Raw genomic sequence first — 25220 nt, 5'->3', positions numbered from 1 at the left:
GCACTGGTCAGCTTCCCACCCCTGGGCGTGTTAATCATGTTTCTGTATCAATGCCGAAATGGAACTGTAAAGATCCGCCCCTTGTTGCCAGGGGAGCGGAAGTCAACGCGGCAACGCTGACGCACTTCCGTCCGGCGGCCATTTTCCTGAAGCCCTGCATTAAAAGGAACAGCGTTGCCGGATTCTCCCAGTTTGCCGGAAGTCAGCAAGTGGAGCAACATGGCGGAACAGGCAAGCAAGCATGCAGAGAGACACAAGATGGCACGTAAAGTCGCCACGACGCACATGTTTCAAGAGTTAGCTGACCTCTACAGAAGATCTCCATTGGGGCTGAAGAGGCCTGCTACCAAGTCCCGCTGCCCGATGATGATGGAGACCGGCCAGCAACCCCGGTGGAGGGAATGCCGACATCTTCCCATGCGTCATCGCCGGTGAGGCTGTCCCCTCACCACTGGACCTGAGGGTCCTGGGCCGAAATCCACACTGAGGAGTCAGAAGTGAGTACCCTGGCTGAGGCCACTTTCTCTAACCCTCTTTCTACCCCTAGCCCTGAGCAAACCCCCTAGGTCCAGAAGTCTGCTGTACGTCCCCGATTAACACCATTACCTAAGTGGTTGTTTGGCGATGAGCTGCAAGTTATCCAATAAAGTCAAAAGCATCTGTCCAGAAGAAGATAAATATTTTCCCAAAATACGTGTCATGGCATCAAAGTATCTACCACAGTCATCTGTTAATGTGCCCAGGCCTATTCCTCTGGTCGAGGAGGTTTGGCCTAACCAGCGGGCACCAACTGAAGTGCCTCGGCCTACTCCCGCAGAGGAGGTTCGGCCGGCCCAACAGGCACTAACTGCTATTCCCCCACTGGCGCAAGCCACTGCAGTACAAGTGGTGGTCACCATCAGCCCCACCATAACAGAGTCTACTTTGTCACGGGTGAACTGGAACACACGAGTGAGCCCAATGGAGGGGGCACTGTCCCAGCCTCAGAAGCAGTCCGACCGGCGAAGCTGGGATGGCAAGTTTCCAAGTTAAAGAAGCCTACCAGTGATAATTTTGCTATCTGTCACTAACTTTACTCTGTGAAGTACTTTTGTTCTCCATAGATTTTGCAACGTTTAAGAAGTGCAAAACCAGTTGATTTAAAAAAAAAAGAAAGTTTTTCACCGGAGTACCCTTTTAACCCCTTAACGACGTGATGCGGTACTTAACGCACCAGGACGTACATTTACGTCCTAAGCATAACCGCGGGCATCGGAGCGATGCCTGGATCATGCGCGGCAGGTCCCGGCTGTAGATCGCAGCCAGGGACCCGCCGGTAATGGCGGACATCCGCAATCCCGCGGATATCCGCCATTAACCCCTCAGATGCCGTGATCAATGCCGATCACGGCATCTCCAGCACGGCAGCTTTCTGCCTCCGCTGTCTTCCGGGAGTCTTCTGCTCTGATCTGCCTTCCCGCAGACTAGAGCAGAAGATGACCGATAACCCTGATCAGTACTATGTCCTATACATAGCACTGAATAGGATTAGCAATCGAGTGATTACTTTAAATAGTCATCTATGGGGACTATTAAAGTGCAAAAATAAAAGTAAAAAAGTAAAAAAATAAAGTAAAAAAAAACGTGAAAAACCCCCTCCCCCAATAAAAACATAAATTGCCCCATTTTCCCTATTTCACCCCCAAAAAGTGTTTAAAAAATATTTTATATACATATTTGGTATCGCCATGTGCGTAAATATCTGAACTATTAAAATAAAATGTTAATGATACCGTACAGTGAACGGCGTGAACGTAAAAAAAAAAGTCCAAAATAGCTGCTTTTTTATAACATTTTATTTTAAAAAATTAATAAAAAATTTATTAAAAGTTTTATATAAGCAAATATGGTATCAATAAAAATTACAGATCACGGCACAAAAAATGAGCCCTCATACCGCCGCTTATACGGAAAAATGAAAAAGTCATAGGTCTTCAAAATAGGGGGATCTTAAACATACTAATTTGGTTAAAAAGTTTGTGATTTTTTTTAAGCGCAACAGTAATAGAAAAGTATGTTATCCCGGGTATCATTTTAATCATATTGACCCAAAGAATAAAGAACACATGTCACTTTTACCATAAATTGTACGGCGTGAAAACGAAACCTTCCAAAATTTGCAAAATTGCGGTTTTCTTTTTAATTTCCCCACACAAATAGTATTTTTTTGGTGGCACCATACATTTTATGGTAAAGTAAGTCATGGCATTACACCGGACAACTGGTCGTGCATAAAACAAGCCCTCATACTAGTCTGTGGATGAAAATATAAAAGAGTTATAATTTTTTGAAGGCGAGGAGGAAAAAATGAAAACATAAAAATAAAATTTTCTGCCTCCTTAAGGCATTTCGACTTATTTAAAGGGGTACTCCGGTGAAAACCTTTTTTCTTTTAAATCAACTGGTGGCAGAAAGTAAAACATATTTGTAATTTACTTCTATTAAAAAATCTTAATCCTTCCTGTAGTTATTAGCTGCTGAATACTATAGAGGAAATTCTTTTCTTTTTGGAATGCTCTCTGATGACATCACGACCATAGTTCTATCTGCTGATGTTATTATAATAATAATAATAATAACACTTTCATTATTGTTGGCCTTACTGGGAATTGAACTCAAGTCCTCAGCACTGCAAGACAGCAATGCTAACCACTGAGTTACCATGTTGCCCTTATCATACATCTACTATGCATCTGCTATGCATCTGCTATGCATGGTTGCTAAAATGGACAGAGATGTCAGCAGAGAGCACTGTGTTCGTGATGTCATCAGTGTTCCAAAAAGAAAGGAATTTCCTCTGTAGCATTCAGCAGCTCATAAGTACTGGAAGGATTAAGATTCTTTTAATAGAAGTCATTTACAAATATGTTTAACTTTCTGCCACCAGTTGATTTAAAAGAAAAAAGGTTTTCACCGGAGTACCCCTTTAAGCCTGGCAATGAGTCGAAATTCAGTCACTGCGGTGCTCGCTCCCGCCTGTCAATCAAACAGGCGAGAGCGAGCACGCTGATAGCTGGGGCTGCACGCATTGGCCAGCTCCACTGGCCTTGCGCACGGCCCCACCCGCCCGCCCCCGTTACCCTGTCCCTGTGCCCACTAGTGGGAAATGTGCCCCCCGCGATCACTACCATCACCGCTAGCGGGGTCACTGTGCCCACTAGCGGTGTCACAAGAATGCCGAGCGCGGCTCTGTTCCACGTCCCTGTCAGCTCTCAGGGTACGGGAACAGATTTAAAAGCCTCGCGCGCAGCTAACGTAGTACTGCGCATGCGCAGTATTACGCAAATAGCGTAGGGCTAACGCCAGGCTCCTAGCGCTGCCTACTTTAGCCCTACGCTATTTGCGTAGTGCTGCGCCTGCGCAGTACTACGTTAGCCGTTCGCAAGGCTTTTAAATCTGTTCCCGTACCCTGAGAGCTGACAGGGACGGGGAACAGAGCCGCGCTCGCCATTTTTGTGACACCGCTAGTGGGCACAGGGACCCCGCTAGCGGTAATGGTAGTGATCGCGCTCCAGGCAGGCATTCTTGTGACACCGCTGGGAGAGCCCAGCACTAGGCATGAGTGTTATTTATCTATGTTTCACAACTACAATTCTCAGCATGGCCTGACAGCTAATAGCAATCATGGTATGCTGGGAGTTGTAGTTGGGAAACAGCTGAAGGCACTCAATGAGATAGATTTCTAGGTAGGGACATATTAGATTATATTGTCCTTGGTGGGAGCTACCCTTTAAGGGGTTAAAGGGGTACTCCGGTGGAAACTTTTTTTTATTTATTTTTTATTAACTGGTGCCAGAAAGTTAAACAGATTTGAAAATTACTTCTATTAAAAAATCTTAATCCTTCCAGTACTTATTAGCTGCTGAATACTACAGAGGAAATTATTTTCTTTTTGGAACACAGTCCTCTCTGCTGACATCCTGACCACAGTGCTCTCTGCTGACATCTCTGTCCATTTTAGGAACTGTCCAGAGCAGCATATGTTTGCTATGCAGATTTTCTCCTACTCTGGACAGTTCTTTAAATGGACAATGGAAATGGAAAATGGAAAATTTTGCCCTGTAGTATTACAGCTAATAAGTACTGGAAGGATTAAGATTTTTAAATAGAAGCCATTTACAAATCTGTTTAAGTTTCTGGCACCAGTTGATAAAAAAAAAAAAAAGAAAAGGTTTTCCACCGGAGTACCCCTTTAACCTCTTAAGGACTCCATTTGGGCCTTAAGGACGCAGACAATTTTATTTTTACGTTTTCTTTTTTTCCTCCTCGCCTTCAAAAAATCATAACTCTTTTATATTTTCATCCACAGACTAGTATGAGGGCTTGTTTTTTTTGTGCGACCAGTTGTCCTTTGTAATGCCATCACTCACTTTACCATAAAATGTATGGCACAACAAAAAAAAATACTATTTGTGTGGGGAAATTAAAAAGAAAACTGCAATTTTGCTAATTTTGGAAGTTTTTGTTTGTTCCTTATTCTTTGGGTCAATACGATTAAAATGATACCCATGATTATACACTTTTCTATTACTGTTGTGCTTTAAAAAAAATCGCTAAATTTTTAACCAAATTAGTACATTTAAAATTCCCCTATTTTGAAGACCTATAACTTTTTCATTTTTCCATATAAGCTGCGGTATGAGGGCTCATTTTTAGCGCTGTGATCTGTACTTTTTATTGATACCATATTTGCATATATAAAACTTTTAATCCATTTTTTATTAATTTTTTTTGGAATAAAATGTTATAAAAAAGCAGCTATTTTTAACGTTTTACGTTCACGCCGTTCACTGTACGGTATCATTAACTTTTTATTTTAATAGTTCAGATATTTACGCAGGTGGCGATACCAAATATGTATATAAAATGGTTTTTTTAACACTTTTTGGGGGTGAAATAGGGAAAATGGGACAATTTACGTTTTTATTGCGGGAGGGGTTTTTTCACATTTCTTTTACTTAATTTTTTTACTTTTATTTTTACACTTTAAAGGGGTACTCCGCCCCTAGACATCTTACCCCCTAACCCAGGAAGGTGAGTGATGGTTTATTTTCATTTTTTTGCAGCCCGGCAGGACGGAGCAGGAGTACTCCTTTAAATATGAGGTCTCTTCAAAGGCCTTAAATGTGTTAAACACCTACAGTATAACCCACTAACTAGTTAAATTGGTAGATAAATATTTCGCATGTTATTATCTGAATCACCCTGCCCAAACTTGTTGTGCTGCCTTAATGGAAGCTGTTTTATTTTTGTTACCAACATAAATGCTTCAGCAGTTTGGCAACAAACTATCAATAACACCTTCATTCCACAATAGTAGACTAACAAACATGAGGTTGCAGACAGAATTGCAGTGGTACATCTATCTATCTATCTATCTATCTATCTATCTGTCGATCTTCTTCTTCTATTAGCCAACATAAAAAGATACAGAGAAGTGGGGGTGGGGGTGTGGGGGGGGGGGGGGGTGGGCTTGCTGGGGGGGCACTGGCATTTCACTCCGGATATATATAATCCCTATTCATGCGTTCGGATACATAAGTGGATGCATTGTCACACGGGGGCGGAGTCATGATATCACGATACTCCAGCCCCATAGTCGTGACCTGGCAGACTCCAAGGCTGCAGGGCTGTGTGCAGCTCCCAGAGATGGGTGCTGCATGTGAGATAGTGGGGGTCCCCAGTGGCGGGACCCCTGCGATCGGACATCTTATCCCCTATCCTTTGGATAGGGGATAAAATGTCTTAGGGCCGGAGTACCCCTTTAACCCCTTAAGGACGGCGGGCATATCCATACGCCCCCGTTTTAATCCCTTAAGGACGCAGGACGTAAATGTACGTCCTGGTGAGGTGGTACTTAACGCACCAGGACGTACATTTACGTCCTAAGCATAACCGCGGGCATCGGAGTGATGCCCGTGTCATGCGCGGCTTATCCCGGCTGCTGATCGCAGCCAGGGACCCGCCGACAATGGCCGACGCCCGCGATCTCGCGGGCGTCCGCCATTAACCCCTCAGGTGCCGGGATCAATACAGATCCCGGCATCTGCGGCAGTTCGCGATTTAAATGAACGATCGGAACGCCCGCAGCGCTGCTGCGGGGATCCGATCATTCATAACGCCGCACGGAGGTCCCCTCTCCTTCCTCCGTCCAGCTCCCGGCGTCTCCTGCTCTGGTCTGTGATCAAGCAGACCAGAGCAGGAGATGACCGATAATACTGATCTGTTCTATGTCCTATACATAGAACAGATCAGTATTAGCAATCATGGTATTGCTATGAATAGTCCCCTATGGGGACTATTCAAGTGTAAAAAAAAATGTAAAAGTAAAAAAAAAGTGAAAAATCCCCTCCCCCAATAAAAAAATAAAACGTCCGTTTTTTCCTATTTTACCCCCATATTTGGTATCGCCGCGTGTGTAAATGTCCGAACTATTAAAATAAAATGTTAATGATCCCGTACGGTGAACGGCGTGAACGAAAAAAAAAATCCAAAATTCCTACTTTTTTAATACATTTTATTAAAAAAAAATTATAAAAAATGTATTAAAAGTTTTTTATATGCAATTGTGAAATCAAAATAAAGTACAGATCTTGGCGCAAAAAATGAGCCCCCATACCGTCACTTATACGGAAAAATAAAAAAGTTAGAGGTCATCAAAATAAAGGGATTATAAACGTACTAATTTGGTTAAAAAGTTTGTGATTTTTTTTAAGCGCAACAATAATATAAAAGTACATAATAATGGGTATCATTTTAATCGTATTGACCCTCAGAATAAAGAACACATGTTATTTTTACCATAAATTGTACGGCGTGAAAACAAAACCTTCCAAAATTAGCAAAATTGCGTTTTTCGTTTTAATTTCCCCACAAAAATAGTGTTTTTTGGTTGCACCATACATTTTATGATATAATGAGTGATGTCATTACAAAGGACAACTGGTGGCGCAAAAAACAAGCCCTCATACTAGTCTGTGGCTGAAAATATAAAAGAGTTATGATTTTTAGAAGGCGAGGAGGAAAAAATGAAAATGTAAAAATTAAATTGTCTGAGTCCTTAAGGCCAAAATGGGCTGAGTCCTTAAGGGGTTAAAGTCCTTAAGGACTGAGGGCATATGGATACGCCGCTTTCTGGACCGGGGTGACTGCTGATATCTATCAGCAGGCACCCCGTGCAAACCCCTGGGGGGGGTCCCGAGACCCCCCCATGTCGGCGATCGCCGCAAATAGTTGGTGACCAACGATTTGCGGCTTTTCCGGGTCAATCGGGTCTCTGGTGCCGCTTCAAGATCACGTGATTGATCGGTCGGAACGACCGACCACTCACAACTCTGCTGGGCGGCGATCAGGACGGCAAAGATGGTGGAGATTGGCGCCAGCGGGGGTCTCCTACCTACCCCTGGTCCGGCGGGGGGTCCCCTCAGGATCGGTGGCGGCAACAGGAGCAGCAGGATCGGTCCCGGCGGCAGGATACAGCTGCGGTGTTGCAGGCGGCAGGATACAGCAGGAGATGTGGCCTGTTCACCTCCTGCTGTTGCTTAGCAACAACTCGCTGTTGTAGTTTTGCAACAGCTGGAGTTCCAACTACAACTCCCAGCATGCCCTTTGGTAGTCTGTGCATGGTGGGGGTGGTAGTTATGCAACAGCTGGCTGCACATTTTTTCTATGAAAAAGTGTGCAGCCATCTACAACTGCCAGTATGCAAAGACTACCAAAGGGCATGCTGGGAGTTGTAGCAGTGTGCCTCCAGCTGTTGTAAAACTACAACTCCCAGCATGCCCTTCGATGCCTTGTCCTGCCCATGCCGTCAATGCATGCTGATTGTTGCAGTTTTGCAACAGCTGGAGACACATTAATTGTGAAACCGAGTTTGTTACCTAACTCAGTGTTTTGCAACCAGTGTGCCTCCAGCTGTTGCAAAAATACAACTCCCAGCATGCACTGAGAGACTGTACATGCTGGGAGTTCTAGTTTTTGCAACAGCTGGAGGCACACTGGTTGCAAAACACTGAGTTAAGTAAGAAACTCTGTATTTCGCAACCAATGTGCCTCCAGCTATTGCATAACTACTACTCCCAGCATGTGTGGTCTTTCAGTGCATGCTGGGAGTTGTAGTTTTGCAACAGCTGGAGACACATTAATTGTGAAACCGAGTTTGTTACCTAACTTAGTGTTTTGCAACCAGTGTGCCTCCAGCTGTTGCAAAAATACAACTCCCAGCATGCACTGAGAGACTGTACATGCTGGGAGTTCTAGTTTTTGCAACAGCTGGAGGCACACTGGTTGCAAAACACTGAGTTAAGTAAGAAACTCTGTATTTCGCAATTAATGTGCCTCCAGCTGTTGCATAACTACTACTCCCAGCATGTGTGGTCTTTCAGTGCATGCTGGGAGTTGTAGTTTTGCAACAGCTGGAGGTTTGCCCCCCCCCCCCCCCCCCATGTGAATGTACAGGGTACATTCACACGGCTGGAGGTTTACAGTGAGTTCTGCTGCAAGTTTGAGATGCGGCAAATTTTCAGCCGCAGCTCAAACTCCCAGCGAGAAACTCATTGTAAACCTCCGCCCGTGTGAATGTACCCTAAAAACACTACACTACACTACACTAACACATAATAAAGGGTAAAAAAAAACTACATATACACCCCCTTACACTGTCCCCCCCCCAATTAAAAAAAAAAAAAAAAGGTATTGCACGGCAGTGTTTACAAAACGGAGCCTCCAGCTGTTGAAAAACAACAACTCACAGTATTGCCAGACAGCCACTGACTGACGGAGTTTTGCAACAGCTGGAGACACCCTGTTTGGCAAAAACTGTATTTTTGTGGCGGATTCAAATCCCCAATTTAGTCCTCAAATGCGCATGGTACTCTCTCACTTCGGAGACCTGTGGTATTTCAAGGAAACAGTTTAGGGCCACATAGGGCGTATCTCCGTACTCGGGAGAAATTGTGTTACAAATTTTTGGGGCTTTTTCTCCTTTTACCCTTTATGAAAAGGTAAAGTTGGGGTCTACACCAGCAAGTTAATGTAAAAAAATTTTTTTTTTACACTAACATGCTCGTGTTGCCCCATACTTTTAATTTTCACAAGCGGTAAAAGGAAAAAAAGACCCCCAAAATTTGTAAAACAATTTCTCCTGAGTATGGAAATACCCCATATGTGGGCGTAAAATGCTCCCCGAGCGCATAACAAGGCTCAGAAGTGAGAGTGTGCCATGTACATTTGAGGTCTAAATTGGTGATTTGCACAGGGGTGGCTGATTTTACAGCGGTTCTGACATAAAAGCAAAACAATAAATACCCAGATGTGACCCCATTTTGGAGACTACACCCCTCACGGAATGTAACAAGGGGGTATAGTGAGCCTTAACACCCCACAGGTGATTACAGTTGGATGTGAAAATGAAAAAAAAAACATTTTTTCACTAAAATGCTGGTGTTACCTTACATTTTTCATTTTCACAAGGGAGAATAGGAAAAAAGCCCCCCAAAATGTTTAGCCCAATTTCCTCTGAGTAAGAACATACCCCATATGTGGATATAAAGTGCTTTGTGGGCGAACTACAATGCTCAGAAGAGAAGGAGCGCCATTGGGCTTCTGGAGAGAGAATGTGTCCGAAAATGAAGGCCATGTGTGTTTACAAAGCCCCCATAGTGCCAGAACAGTGGACCCCCCCCCCACATGTGACCCCATTTTGGAAACTACACCCCTCACGTAATGTAATAAGGGATGCAGTGAGCATTTACACCCCACAGGTGTCTGACAAATTTTTGGAACAGTGGTCCGTGAAAATGAAAAATTAAATTTTTCATTTGCACAGCCCACTGTTCCAAAGATCTGTCAAACGCCAGTGGGGTGTAAATGTTCACTGCACCCCTTATTAAATTCTGTGAGGGGTTTAGTTTCCAAAATAGGGTCACATGTGGGGTTGTCCACTGTTTTGGCACCACGGGGGGCTTTGTAAACGCACATGGCCCCAGACTTCTATTCCAACCAAATTCTCTCACCAAACGCTCAATGGCACTCCTTCTCTTCTGAGCATTGTAGTTCGCCCGCAGAACACTTAACATCCATATATAGGGTATTTCCATACTCAGAAGAAATGGGGTTACAAATTTTGGGAGGCTTTTTCTCCAATTACCCCTTGTGAAAATGAAAAATTTGGGGTAAAACCAGCATTTTAGTGAAAAAAATCTAATATTTCATTTTCATGTCCAAATTTAGCGGAAATTTGTCATGCACCTGTGGGGTGTTAAGGCTCACTGTACCCCTTGTTACATTCCTTGAGGGGTGTAGTTTCCAAAATAGTATGCCATGTGTTTTTTTTGCTGTTCTGGCACCATAGGGGCTTCCTAAATGCGACATGCCCACCAAAAACCATTTCAGCAAAACTTTCTTTCCAAAAGCATTTTAGTGCGCCCGCAGTGCACTTGACATACACATATGAGGTATTTCCTTACTCGAGAGAAATTGGGTTACAAATTTTCGGGGGCTTTTTCTCCTTTTACCCCTTGAAAATTTTCAAAAACTGGGTCTAAAAGAACATGCAAGTGTAAAAAATTAAGATTTTGAATTTTCTCCTTTACCTTGCTGCTATTCCTGTGAAACATCTAAAGGGTTAACACACATTTTAAATACTTGGGGGGGGGGGGGGGGTGCAGTTTTTATAATGGGGTAATTTATGTCGAATTTCTAATATGATGACCCTTCAAATCCACTTCAAACCTGGTGCCTGAAAAATTCTGATTTTGAACATTTTTTTAAAAATTGGAAAATGGCTGATGAACTTTGAAGCCCTCTGATACATGTCAACTTTATGATGCAAACATAAAGTAGACATATTGTGTATGTAAATCAATATATAATTTATTTGGAATATCCATTTTCCTTACAAGCAGAGAGTTTCAAAGTTAGAAAAATGCACAATTTTCTAATTTTTCATGAAATTTAGGGATTTTTCCCCAAGAAAGGATGCAGGTAAGGACGAAAATTTACCACTGTGTTAAAGTAGAATAGGTCGCGAAAAAACTATCTCGGTATCAGAATAATTGGTAAAAGCATCCCAGAGTTATTAATGCATAAAGTGACAGTGGTCAGAATTGCGAAAAAGGGCACAGTCCTTAAGGTGAAAAAGGGCTCAGTCCTTAAGGGGTTAAAGAGTACTTGTCATGATCTTGTTAAATTCTATATTCCTCCCAGTTCACTGCCCCCATCATGATAAAGCACCCCCTGCCTTTATTTTTTATTACTTCTGGACAAGTAGGGAGACACTTATTGGCAGCTTTTTTTAAACACAAAACATAGAAAAAATTTTTTAAACAAAGTACATTAGAAAGATTTTTATTATTTACCATCAGGAGTGCGATAGCAAACATTAGTTTTAATGACAGTGCCCATTTAAACTGCAAAAGTAATCCCCAAACTAATGTGTTTGTTTTTGATGTTGCATGCAAATCACACCTCCATTCTTACAATATACCATTAAAGGGATTATCCAGGATAAGGTGATTTTGTTACGTACCTGGCAGACAGTAATGGACATGCTTAGGAAGGATCTGCGCTTGTCTTGGGCTGAATGGCTATGTTGTGAGATTACCATAACACTGTGGCTAGCTTTCTCTGAACTTGTATTTCCTGTTTTCAGTTTTCTTGTTTGTCTACAAATCCCATGATACAATTTTCCTCCTTCCCACACATCAGCTACCCCACCCATTGAAACATAAATGAGCTGCAGACCTGTGCCTCCAGCTGTTGCATTACTTACAGCTTGCTCTCTCCACCCATTGAAGCAGACAGGCTCCCTGTCATCAGCTGACTAGTGAGTCAGGTCTCGACCGCTTTGCAAGCTGGGAAAAATCCGAGACAACAGTCATTTTGTATGCTGTTAAAAATAAATATTGAGGTGAAAATCACATAAGAATTGTGAGAAAACCGTCACACACAGGTACAAACACTATATTATGAACTACACTAACTTTACAGCCCCTGTAGCATAGTCAAATAAAAAAAAATCCCACTAACTTTAAAACCACAGTTGCCACCGGGCTCCTCGACTCCTGTGCTTGTCTTTTATAAGCTCTTGAATACTACAGAGTGAGCATTTTGATAGCTCAATCTCCTAACTATTGGGAGCCGGTGGCTACTGCTTATTAAAATCATCAAATATTAGCCAGCCCTTCCAACGTTTCACTGGCACCCCAGCTTCGTCAGGAAAGTCTGGTGGCTAAGACTTAGCCACCAGACTTTCCTGATGAAGCTGGGGTGCCAGTGAAACATTGGAAGGGCTGGCTAATATTTGATGATTTTAATAAGCAGTAGCCACCGGCTCCCAATAGTTAGGAGATTGAGCTATCAAAATGCTCACTCTGTAGTATTCAAGAGCTTATAAAAGACAAGCACAGGAGTCAAGGAGCCCGGTGGCAACTGTGGTTTTAACGTTAGTGGTGGTGTCATTACACAAACTTGTAGAATCACACAATTATGTATATTACAGTTTACACTTTAAATGGATTAATAAAAGGTACATTTTAAATTGGGGGGTACTTAGTTTAAGGGTTCCCCTGGGGGGTTCTCCTAAAATTGTTGTTTGACTAATGAAAATGATGCTTAACACCACTAGAGCTGTGGCTCAGTTCATCCATTATCCTATGTAATATGCAAATCACCAGACTTGATGTGCTGGGGGTGTTCCCAAGCAGGGCTGCTATCAGGGGGCTACAACCCATACTCCTGTAAGGGAGTGACAGACTGTGTCTGTCACTCACTGACCGCTGGGGGCCCACCACTGTACACTGCATGCTGACTGATTGACTAACTACATACAGTCAGCCAATCAGTCAGAATGCAGCAGTGCGCCTCTGCACATACCCCAGGGGCCGCCGGCTGCTGCCTCTTTAAATCTGCAGTAGCCGGTGGGAGGTCACCCCGCCCTATCGCCCGTAAAAAAAAAAAAAAAAGCACAGTTCACGTTGAACTTCTTTCATCACTGCTCCTCCCCGGCTTCCTCCCGCCACCGCCGTCTCTCTGAGCTGTACGCATGCCCGTATACAGTTCAGAGTAGGCCGTGACCTCTGCCCCGATGCAGGAGCCAATGACGTCACTCATCGGCACCTGTCTTGTGGAGAAGATAGGATGCGACCAGCTGTTGAAGATCGCTGCGTGGGACTTGGTGTGTATCTTTTTTTTGTTATTTTTTGTATGCGAAGGCAGGAGGGGGGGTGTATGTATAGGAACCACACACATAATGTTACACCAGTGTTTATAATCCAGACTACAAGCTGTGTAAGGGGCCCCAAAATTTCTGATGGCAGCCCTGTTCCCAAGCCCCCCTCCTCGTGCGGTGATGTCACCAATGCTTTGTCAGGGCTGGTTTTAGGCTTAGCGTGGCCCTGGGCAAAATCAAAAGTGGGGCCCCAAAAGTCGTAATAGTGCACTAATCAGATTTGCACATTTTTGGTCACTTCAAATACCATAAAAAATATCTAAAAATTGAAAAGTCCCATGTAAACAAAAATGGTACCTATAAAAACTACAAATCACAGCGCAAAAAATTACCCTCATAAATCCCCATATACAGAAAAATAATAGAGTTATAGGGATCAGAATAGTACAATTTTATATTTTTGTGTAGTTCCCCCACATTAGGTTGGCAGTATTGTTCCCCCAAATTAGGTTGTAGTTCCCCCACATTAGGTTGGCAGTATAGTTTCCCCCACATTAGGTTGGCAGTTTAGTTCCCCCACATTAGGTTGGCAGTAGAGTTCCCCCACATTATGTTGTCAGTATATTTCCCCCCACATTAGGTTGGCATTATAGTTCCCCCCACATTAGGTTGGCAGTATAGGTCCCCCACATTAGGTTGTAGTCCCCCACATTAGGTTAGCAGTATAGGTCCCCCACATTAGGTTGTAGTTCCCCCACATTAGGTTGGCAGTATAGTTCCCCCCACATTAGGTTGTAGTTCCCCCACATTAGGTTGGCAGTATAGTTCCCCCACATTAGGTTGGCAGTATAGTTCCCCCACATTAGGTTGAAGTTCCCCCATTTTAGGTTGGCAGTATACTTCGCCCACATTAGGCTGTAGTTCCCCCACATTAGGCTCGCAGTATAGTTCCCCCACATTAGGTTGTAGTTCCCCCACATTAGGTTAGCAGTATTGTTCCCCCACATTAGGTTGGCAGTATAGTTCCCCCACATTAGGTAGGCAGTATAGTTCCCCCACATTATGTTGTACTTCCCCCACATTAAGTAGGCAGTATAGTTCCCCCACATTATGTTGTACTTCCCCCACATTAGGTAGGCAGTATAGTTCCCCCATATTAGGTTGTAGTTCCCCCACATTAGGTAGGCAGTATGTTCCCCCCACATTAGGTAGGCAGTATAGTTCCCCCACATTAGGTTGAAATTCCCCCACATTAGGTTGGCAGTATGTTCCCCCACATTAGGTTGTAGTTCCCCACATTAGCTTGGCAGTTGTAGTTCCCCCACATTAGGTAGGCAGTATAGTTCCCCCACATTAGGTTGAAATTCCCCCACATTAGGTAGGCAGTATAGTTCCCCCACATTTGGTTGTAGTTCCCCCACATTAGGTAGGCAGTATAGTTCCCCCACATTAGGTTGTAGGTCCCCTCATTAGGTTGGCAGTTGTACTGTGAAGTTCCCGGCAAAAGTACTCACCGGCTGGTGTTGTACTCAGATACTTTTTTAAGTGTACTGTAGAGCATTTTTCTGCCCTCATAAGTGCTTACCACATACCTACATCTAAGTAGAGTACTATTTTGTACCTGTTAATTTGTCAAGGGCCTAGATAATGTGAAAGTCCAGGCAAAAGTAATCACTGGCAGGTGTTTTACCACAGTGCTTTTTTAGGCGTACTGTAGAGCATTTTTCTGCCCTCATAAGTGCATACCACATACCTACATCTAAGAAGTGTACTATTTTGTACCTGTTAATCTGTCAAGGGCCTAGATACTGTGAAAGTCCAGGCAAAAGTACTCAACGGCTGGTGTTTTTACTCAGATACTCTTTTAAGTGTACTGTAGCACATTTTTCTGCCATCATAAGTGCATACCACATATGTACATCTAAGTAGAGTAATGTTTTGTACCTGTTACTCTGTCAAGGGCCTAGATACTGTGAAAGGACAGCCAAATGTACACACCTGCTGCTGTTCTAGACAAATACTGTTTTAAGCATAGTATAGCGTATTGTACTTCCCTCATATACGCACTAAGTGCCAGGACGTGTACAGGGGAGTGGCAGAGGCCTAAATTCATCAGGCAGAGGTCGCAGCAGACTAGGGGCAGCAGGAGTCACAGCTAGAGGCCTGAGCTCCCGGTATCAGCTAGCGGTCATGTCTCGACCAGCAACCCATCTGCTGTCGATTGGTTAACACGGTCATCCACTTCATCACAAGTCACATCTGATACCCCAGTCAACAGTCGGTGGGTTCCTCAGACACAACCCTCAATTGGCATGGCCCAGAAGCAGTCCCTGTCCTCCCATTGCCTCTGTCCTATGCTGTTCCCTCCCCCAAAGAAGCGTCTTATGCTGTGGGTTCAGCTCCCCTATTCAGTGAGGGCGATCTAATAGAGGACAGTCAGCAGCTACTGCCCAGCAGAGAAGTGGAGGAGACATGCTCCACATCCCCCACTAGGCGGGCAAGTAGTAATGAGGAGAGTGACGTGGGAGGCGGTGTTGCCAGCGTTCAGGGTCCTGAAGCAGACACTGTTGAGGAACCTGAGGAGGACATCAGTGACGTGCAGACACTTGTTGATGATGAAGGTGCAGAAGGGGCTTTATCATCATCAGCAATTTGGTAGCATGGTTGGCAGTCAGCATGGTGGCAGAAGTGGAAATTCTGGAGCCAAACGTGCCCGCGAGAGACCACCTGCATCATGGCAGCCTATCTTCCCAGGAGGTAGTGGAACAGGGGTTCCTGGAGACGATGGCAGTAGTGCGGACTGTTGGTGGGAAAATCAGCTACTCAGTGTGGCAGTTTTTCATCAAGCATCCGGAGGAGGTTAACATGGCCACATGCAAGATGTGTCGGCAGAAGGTGAAGCGTGGCCAGGGTCCCAATGTTGGCACCACGGCCCTGTGTCAACATATGCTGCGCCACTATAAAGCGGCCTGGGAGAACCGTGGCTCTGATGTAGTGGTCCAGCCTGCTGCATCAGCCAGTGGCAAGCCGCTCCCTCTTTCAGCCAGCCAAGGCTCCACCACCTCAGCCGAAAGAAGCTGTGTGTCATACCATCCTTCTGTCGTTCTAGATGCTCCTGCCTTTCCTACTTTTAGTCAGTAATTCCGCCAACAATCCATTAGTGAAGGCATGTCCAAGAGACAACAGTATGCGCCCACTCATCCAACGGCACAGAAGCTGAATATGCTCCTGTCTAAGTTGCTGGTGCTGCAGTCCCTCCCTTTTCATGTCTTGGACTCTGCACCTTTCAGAGAACTGATAGCTTGTGCTGAGCCGAGGTGGAGAGTGCCAAGCCTTCATTTCTTTGCGAAAAAGGCAGTACCAGCCCTGCACAATTTTGTGGAAGAGAAGGTGCGCCAGTCCTTGAGCCTGTCGGTGTGTACCAAAGTGCACGACAGCGCTGATGTCTGAAGCTGTAACTATGGTCAGGGACAATACACTCCGCTGGTCCTGTGACAGTATGCGACTCCGCCTCCTCATCCTCCACCGTGTCCTCAGCCTCCACTGCCCAGACAAGTCTCAGTGGCCTTTCAGCATACCATGTATGCTGTGCGAGCACGGCAGTGTCACGCTGTTTTTCACATGGTTCGCCTTGGCGAACGAAATAACACAGGGGAGGAACTGATAAAAGTAATTTGTAAAGAAATCCGAGCATGGCTTACTCCACGAAAACTGAAAAAGGGAACCATGGTGACTGACAACGAGAAGAACATCTTGCATGCGCTGCTACTGGGAAGACTGAGCCATGTGCCCTACATGGCACACGTGTGTAATCTGGTTGTGAAGCTGTTCCTGAAGTGTTCCCCCCATTTACAAAACATCCTAAAAACTTTGCATCCATTTCAGCCACTCAAAGCATACCCTCCTTGAGCTGCAACGTCAGAACGGTATCCCCCAACATAGCCTGCTTTGTGACGTGGAATTCCACCCTCCATATGTTGGACCAACTGTACGAACAGAGAAATGCCATCACCGATTTCTTGATGATCCAAGCGGATAGGGGTACTCCAATCTGTAATTTCAGCCACTATATGGTCTCCTCATGCTTCAGCCTCTTCCAGGCTGTGCCATTCAGCCAATATATGGTCTCCTCATGCTGCCACAAACTCCAGACTGTGCCATTCAGCCACTATATGGTCTCCTTATACTGATGCCACCTCCAGGCTCTGTCATTGTGACATGTGACTCCTTGTTAGATTTGGTCCTTTACCCACATCCCGGGACCCAGGACACTAAAATTTGGGAGTGTTAGCTAAAATTTTATTTTCAAAATCTTAAATTTCAATTTCAAATACTTAAATTTCAATGGTCTCCTCATGCTTCTGCCAACTCCAGGCTGTGCCATTCAGAAACTTTATGGTCTCCTCATGGTTCAGCTGCCTCCAGGCTGTGCCATTCAGACACTATATGGTCTCCTCATGCTTCAGCCATCTCCAGGCTGTGTCATTCAGACAATATATGGTCTCCTCATGCTTCAGCCACCTTCAGGCTGTGCCATTCAGACACTATATGATCTCCTCATGCTTTTGCCACCTCCAGGCTGTGTCATTCAGCCAATATATGGTTTACTGATGCTGCTGGGCCTGGGACATTACCCACAAATATTTTATGGTAGCACAAGCTAATATAATTCTTCAATTTCAATTTTAAAATTCATCTTTTAATCTTAGGGATTGTGAAGCCCTAGTGTCTACTCATGCTGCCGCCTGCTCCAGGCTATATCATTCAGCAAATATATGGTTTATTGATGCCTGGGACATTACCTTAAATTACAATTCCAGGCTGTGTCATTCGGCAAGATTATGGTCTCCTCATTCTGCTGCCACCTTTAGGCTCATTGTGCCCCCATGTGACTACTTGTTAGATTGGGTTTTGTAGTCATACAGTATTAGTTCAAAGTAAACACCGGGACATTAAAATTTGGAATCTAATATAAATCCTAAATTTAAAAAAATTGATGTAATCTTTTCAAGACTGAGGCCCTATGGTCGTTGACGTCATTTTACCTGTGGAATTATCACAAGACTCCAATGAAACAGCTTGGAGCGATAACAATGAACCATAACTGATTAAATGAAACATTCGCACTTTCATAGTCAGAGTGGCGCTGAGAGGCAGGGGCTGGAACAGGTGGTATCTCACCTGGCAGAGGACATCCAGCTCACTGCTCACCACAATGGGTACTCAAGAAATTTTTATAAATATTTATTAAATTAAATAAAAATGGCATGAAAAAATCTCTTTATCCTCTTCAATTTTGACACCATATGATCTCCCTGCTGCCACATCGACGCTCTGCAGCAGTGATTCTAATAGCAATGTCTGTAATCTGCATGTCATACTGAATAACAGTATTATTTCACTAACACATCAAACTCCCCATGCGTGTTTGGACAAAGCAAAGTGCTCTATACCCTTATTGAGGCTCCCTGTAGACCGGAAATAGACGTTTTTAATACAGATTCGACGCAAATAAATTCGACCCAAAACTAATTTTTTCGGGGAATTCGGCGAATCGGCCGAATCAAATTTTTTAAAAGTTTGCTCATCTCTAGTTAAGAGTAAAAATATACATTCCCTGTCTCGATCGTATTTTATCATTTATTAACCATATTTATTAAGTTAAATACTAGAAGGATCAGTAGAGGTTTTCATACACTAGAATGTACTTGACATTTTGTTTCCTTAACTCCTTCAGGACGAAGGGCGTACCTGTACGCCCCTTGCCCGGTCCCGGTGTTTAAAACGGGGTCACGCCGTGACCCCACATCACACCGGGTCAGTCCCAACTGCTAGTCATAACCGGGACCCGGGGCTAATAGCATGCGGCACTGATCGTTGTGCCGCGCGCTATTAACCCTTCAGACGCTGCGATCAAAGTTTACCGCCACATCTGAAAGTGAAAGTAAACGCTTCCCAGCAGCACAGTCGGGCTGATCGGGACATCTCCATAAAATCACGATGTTCCGATCAGCTAGGACGCGAGTGGAGACCCCCTTACCTTGCTCCGTCGTGTCTGATCGGCGTTTGATTGCTCCAAGCCTGAGCTACAGGCTTGAGCAATCGAGCCCGTATCTCGCTAATCCATGCAAAGCTATGGCTTTGCAGGGATCAGGGTAAAAGATCAGTGTGTGCAATGCAAAAAAAAAGGGGAAAAAAAGTTAACAAAGGTCATTTAACCCCTTCCCTAATAAAAGTTTGAATCACCCCCTTTTTACCATTAAAAAAACTGTGTAAATAAAAATAAAAAAACATATGTGGTATAGCCGCGTGTGGAAATGTCCTAACTATAAAAATCCTATTGTTAATTAAACCGCACGGTCAATGGCGTACGCGCAAAAAAATTCCAAAGTCCAAATTAGCATATTTTTGGTCACTTTTATATCATGAAAAAAATGAATAAAAAGCAATTAAAAAGTCCGATCATTACAAAAATGGTACCGATAAAACCTTCAGACCACGGCGCAACAAATGAGTCCTCATACCGGGCCGTATGTGGAATAATAAAAAAGTTATAGGGGTTAGAAGATGACATTTTTTAACGTATAAATTTTCCTGCATGTAGTTCTGATTTTTTCCCGAAGTACAACAATATCCAACCTATATAAATAAGGTATCATTTTAACCCAGGGGCGGACACAGACAACAGAGGGCCCCTGTGCAAAGAATAAGGCTGCCCCCCCCCCCCCACCCAGGTAATATGTTTGCTAGGTAAGCAGGTAGTACGTTTGCAAGTAGTAAATTAGGTAGGTAGAACATTCTCTAAGTAGGTAGGCAAGTAGTAAGTTTGCAAGTTATTTAGGCAGGTAGTAAGTTCAGTTGGTAGGAAGGCAAGTAAAAGGTTTGCCGCTAGGTAGGTAGGTTATAAGTTTGTTAGGTAGGCAGGAAAAGTGTTTGCTAGGTAGGTAATATGTTTGGTTGGTAGGTAGGCAGGCATATGTTTGGTTGGTAGGTGGGTGGCCACGTAACATTTGGTCGGTAGGCCCTTAGTCCAGTGTTTTCCAAACAGGCTTTGGCTGTTTGGGCATGCTAGGAGTTGTAGTTTTGCAACAGCTGGAGGCACTCAGGTTGGGAAACACTGGACTAAGGGCCCAACTACCCACCAAAATGCCACCTTCTTTTGCAAAACTCTAACTTCCAGCTTAAGACTGTCCGAGCATGCTGGGAGTTGTAGTTTTGCAACAGTTGGAGAGACAATGTTTCGAAAACACTGCTGTAGTCAGTGTTTCCCAACCTGGCTGCCTTCAGCTGTTGCAAAACTACAACTCCCAGTATGCCCGGACAGTCTTAAGCTGGGAGTTATCGTTTTTCAACAGCTGGAGGCACCCAGGATGGGAAACACTGGACTAAGGACCTACCTACCAAACCTGAGTGCCTCCAGCTGTTGCAAAACTATAACTCCAAGCATGCCTGGACAGCTAAAGACTGTCCAGGATTCTGCTGGGAGTTGTAGTTTTGTAACAGCTGGAGGCACCCAGGTTGGAAAACAATGGACTAAGGACCTACCTATCAAACCTGAGTGCCTCCAGCTGTTGAAGAACTATAACTCCCAGCATGCCTGGACAGCCAAAGACTGTCAGGGGAATGCTGGGAGTTGTAGTTGTGCAACAGCTGGAAGTGCCCAGGTTGGAAAATACTGACTAAGGCAGTGTTTTCAAAACAGTGTCTCTCCAGGTGGTCCAAAACTACAACTCCCAGCATTCCCAGACAGTCTCTAGCTGTCCAGGCATGCTGGAAGGTATAGTTTTGCAACAGCTGGAGGCACACTGATTTGTAAACACTGGTGTACAAAAGCAGAGATACACACCATGTCCAACGGGTCACGTCCTATCTTCTCCACAGGCCAGGCATCCGTGAGTGATGTCGTCAAGGCAGAGGTCACGGCCTGCTCTGTATACTGTGTACAGCTCGGAGCGGCGCCGGGGCGGGAGGAAGCTGGGCAGGAGCAGTGCTGTCAGTAAACTTTTTGTTTTCTTTTGTTTCCGACGAGGGGGGCTGACATAAGACGGGGAAGGGGGCCCTGCAGATGCTCGCCATGGAGGTATGTGCGGGGCACGCTACTGTAGTCTGACTGATTGGCTGACTCAGACTGTATGTAGTCAGTCAATGAGCAGTGCACAGTGGGGGCCCCCAGCGGTCAGTGAGTGACAGACACAGTCACTCACTGACAAGAAAGAAAAAAAAAAAGCACAGGGCCGGCGGGCCCCCTGAAGCTCCGGGCCCCTTAGAGGAGTAGGGGTTGTACCCCCCAATGGCGGCCCTGGCCCTGACTGTGAGCAGCGGCGGTGCAGCGCTGCTGCTCAGTGTGTATTGTGTGAGGGGGCCCTCTGCCCTTTCAATGGGCAGCGGGCCCCCTCACACACTAGGGCCCCTGTGCAGCTGAACCGGCTGCACATATGGTATGGCCGCCCCTGTTTTAACCGTATGGACCAACAGAATAAAGATAAGGTGTCATTTTTACCGAAAACTGCACTGCATAGAAACGGAAACCCCCAAAAGTTACAAAATTACATTTTTTCTTAAATTTTGTCGCACAATGAATTTTTTTCCGTTTTGCCGTGGATTTTTGGATAAAATGACTAATGTCACTGCAAAGTAGAAATGGTGGCGCAAACAATAAGCCATCATATGGAATTTTATGTGCAAAATTGAAAGCATTATGATTTTCAGAAGGTGATGAGAAAAAAATGAAAATGCAAAAACGGAAAAACCTTGCGTCCTTAAGGGGCTCAACCTGTTATTTTATAATCCATATTTACTATGGTGGTTTTCTTTTTGTTAGATTGTATCTCCTCACATACCTCTGTGGAGACATAGAGTCTTGTCAAGTGATGAGTATGTTGCGTTACAGATATTATCAGTATTATGTGGATTCATAGGCTCCACCTGTATACATATTCTCATTGACAGATTGGTTGACAGGTGTTTAAACAAATCTTTTGTCTGACTTGAATTCGTTTATGGAGCATTCAATATGTAAAATTTTGCAGGTTTATAGTGAACCTCAAAACTCTGAATACTCCAACATTCTTCAATTGGTCTGTTCTACAGATTACATACACTTAGATTGAAGTAATTAAAACTCATATTCCTCCCCTCCACATATTCCACAAACCATAGTTTTAGCAAGGTCTTTGGGATACATACAGGGCCATTTTAGACAAAGTGTAGATGGCCGTCACGCCCCCTCTCATAGACTGGCATTGAGGGGGCGTGGTCATGACATCACGAGCGGGGCTCGACCGTGATGTCTTGAGCCTCCGGCACTGCACCCGACGCTCTAAACGAATGCTGGGTGCAGCAGGGAGATCGCCGGGGTCCTTTGGATAGGGGGATTAGATGTCTAGGAGCGGAGTACTCCTTTAAGTCACAAAAGTAACAGTTTTAACAGTAAAATATGTCCTATGTGGATGTTACCCGAAAGGCCGCTTATCAAGAAAGTAGCCACTGCTCCAAAACCACCACATAAAAGCCAGGTTACAGTCAGCAACTGCTTACAAGGAGCAACAAGGAGCTTACTTTTTGGAGAAATATCCACTGGCCTGATGAAACAAAAATGGGACTGCTTGACCATAATGACCATGGCTTTGTATGGAGGAAAAGGGAGAGTCTGAAAGTCAAATAACACTGTCAGAGCCTGGGGCTCTGCTGTGGGAGGGACTGGTGCACATCAGATATTAGATGGCATTATGGGGAAGAAAAAAAATTAGATGGACCATTCCAAAATGAATCAACAGGATGCACTAGGTTTTCACACTTTGATTGTAATAGTTAATCTGTTTCAGAAAGGTGGCCAGACACATTAAAGGAACCTGTCATCAGATTTTACCATATATAACGCTTGGCAACACGTTGTATATGGTAAAATTCCTCACTATTCCCGTGAGACGTTCCTGCCGACAATGATGATAAGAATATGCAGTTTAAAAGTGTCCCCCGCTGGCCCTGTAAGTAGTCCCCTGGGTGGGGAGCTATACTCACCGAGTTCTGTCTACTGCGCTGTAATCATGACTCATCGTGATTGACAGCACAGGCTCACCCTGCATCATCGCTCTGCTTGGAGAGCAGAACAGTAGTGAGGGCTGTCAATCATGCTGAGGGGGCGTGACTACAGCGCAGCATACAGGACTAGGTGAGTATAGCTCCCCACGCAGAGGACTACTTACCGGCAGGGGACACTTTTAAGATATGCATCCTCACCATCCCTGCGGGCAGTAGCATCTCCCAGGGATGATGAGGAAGAAAATGTTGCCATATATATCGTGTTGCCACATATTATAAATGGTAAAATCTGATGACAGGCTCCCTTGGAAAACTTTTTTTTTTTATCAACTGGTGCCAGAAAGTTAAACAGATTTGTAAATTACTTCTATTAAAAAATCTTAATCTTAATCCTTCCAGTACTTTTAGGTGCTATATACTACAGAGGAAATGCTTATCTTTTTAGATTTCTCTGATGTCATGACCACAGTGCTCTTTAATTAAGATTTTTTAATAGAAGTAATTTACAAATCTGTTTAACTTTCTGGCACCAGTTGATTTAAAGAAAAAAAAAAGTTTTCCACGGGAGTACCCCTTTAAGTAACATGATGGGTGATGGGTAGGGAGAATGCCTTCTATCCCTTTCATAATTGTTCCAATGAGATCTCATATTAAAAAGATCCCATCTTAAAAATAGACTGGTGAGGGTCCAACTTTGGACATTGACACCCCCCATGATCAGTATTTTGCCACTATCAATGGTACAGTGATGGGTGCTTGTGGCACTTGCCTGTGGAATGCCATGACCCCTTTAAAGAGAGTCAGGCCCCCACCGGTCTAATATTAATGGCCTTTCCTGAGGATAGAGGTTGGGTCCATTTGTTCCTTGATAGCCTGAATATAATAAGTACGTATATTTATTTTTGTTTTTGTAATTTGTCTCACCTTAAAAATGTTCAATAAATAAAGTGTTGCAGAAAATAAAAGACCAATAGCGCTACTTACAATCACAGACAGATGTAAGCAGATCCCTTTACTGCTTACGTGTTTCAAAGCTGCATTTCTTTCTTCATCAGACCTTTGCTTTAAGATGCAGCTACCGGGACAGTTTCAGTGTTGGAAGTGGTCATCTGGTAGCTCTGTCCCTGTAAGACAATGCAATATTAATATAGCTAACAATGCTCTAAACCAGTGGTCTCAAACCGTGGCCCTCCAAATGTTGCAAAACTTCAACTCCCAGCATGCCCGGACAGCCGTTGGCTGTCCAGGCATGCTGGGAATTGAAGTTTTGCCAAATCTGAAGGGCCATGGTTTGAGACCCTTGCTCTAAATTGAGTGGACCTGCATGATTTTTATTTTATTTTATGTTAATAACAATGTAATTCACTTCTTTTTCTGTTATTTTCAGCAATCCTGACTCCTCCAAAGGTAGACCTCCAAGTCAGTGGACTCAACCTGGTAGTCCACACTGAAGACTATGGACCATCTTTTCAGTTTTTTGTCTTTTATTGGCAAAAAGGGAAAAAGGAAGATGTAAGTATGCATGGCTGTGGCTAAGTGAGACAACAGCCTTCAGAATTGGTGAATATTTGGCATATATATATATATATATATATATATATATATATAGATAGATAGATAGATAGAGAGAGAGAGAGAGAGAGAGAGAGAGAGAGAGACTCACTGTACAATATTTTCTCTGCAATAGACAGCCTACCACACGACCACAAAGCAAGAGATCAATCATGTCCACTTTTCAGCACTATTTTATATAAATGTAATCTACCTAAAAAGTTAAGTCACTTTATATTGAACTAAAGCTGGTCATACGAATAAGATACTTGCCATCAAAATCAGATGACATTCTTATTTGTATAGGGGCAGCCCCAGCCCTCTGCCTGCTATTGAGTGAAACAATGGTGAACATTGGGTGTAATGGATTTTGACATGATGTTCATTTGTTTGCAGAAGATAAACAAAGCCATAAATGTCT

General features: G+C 44.0%; 1 protein-coding gene and 1 long non-coding RNA gene across 2 annotated transcripts in view; one reads left to right on the top strand and one right to left on the bottom strand.

Annotated features, from left to right (window-relative positions):
* LOC130360575 (uncharacterized) overlaps positions 1–24371 on the bottom strand; it is a 35938-nt gene extending 11567 nt beyond the window's left edge. The window contains exon 1 of the long non-coding RNA XR_008890715.1: positions 24233–24371. This is a non-coding gene — a long non-coding RNA (uncharacterized LOC130360575). The remainder of the gene's footprint in view (positions 1–24232) is intronic.
* The window catches only part of IL20RB (interleukin 20 receptor subunit beta), a 53997-nt gene that overhangs the window by 16994 nt on the left and 11783 nt on the right, over positions 1–25220 (top strand). Inside the window, exon 4 of the mRNA XM_056563100.1 lies at positions 24636–24760. Within this exon, the coding sequence (XP_056419075.1) occupies positions 24636–24760 (125 nt within the window). The remainder of the gene's footprint in view (positions 1–24635; positions 24761–25220) is intronic.

Source organism: Hyla sarda, chromosome 3, assembly GCF_029499605.1.
Source record: "Hyla sarda isolate aHylSar1 chromosome 3, aHylSar1.hap1, whole genome shotgun sequence".
In the NCBI taxonomy this organism is placed as follows: Eukaryota; Metazoa; Chordata; class Amphibia; order Anura; family Hylidae; genus Hyla; species Hyla sarda.
The sequence above is the reverse complement of the archived record's forward strand: the minus strand, read 5'-3'. Positions and strand labels throughout refer to the sequence as shown.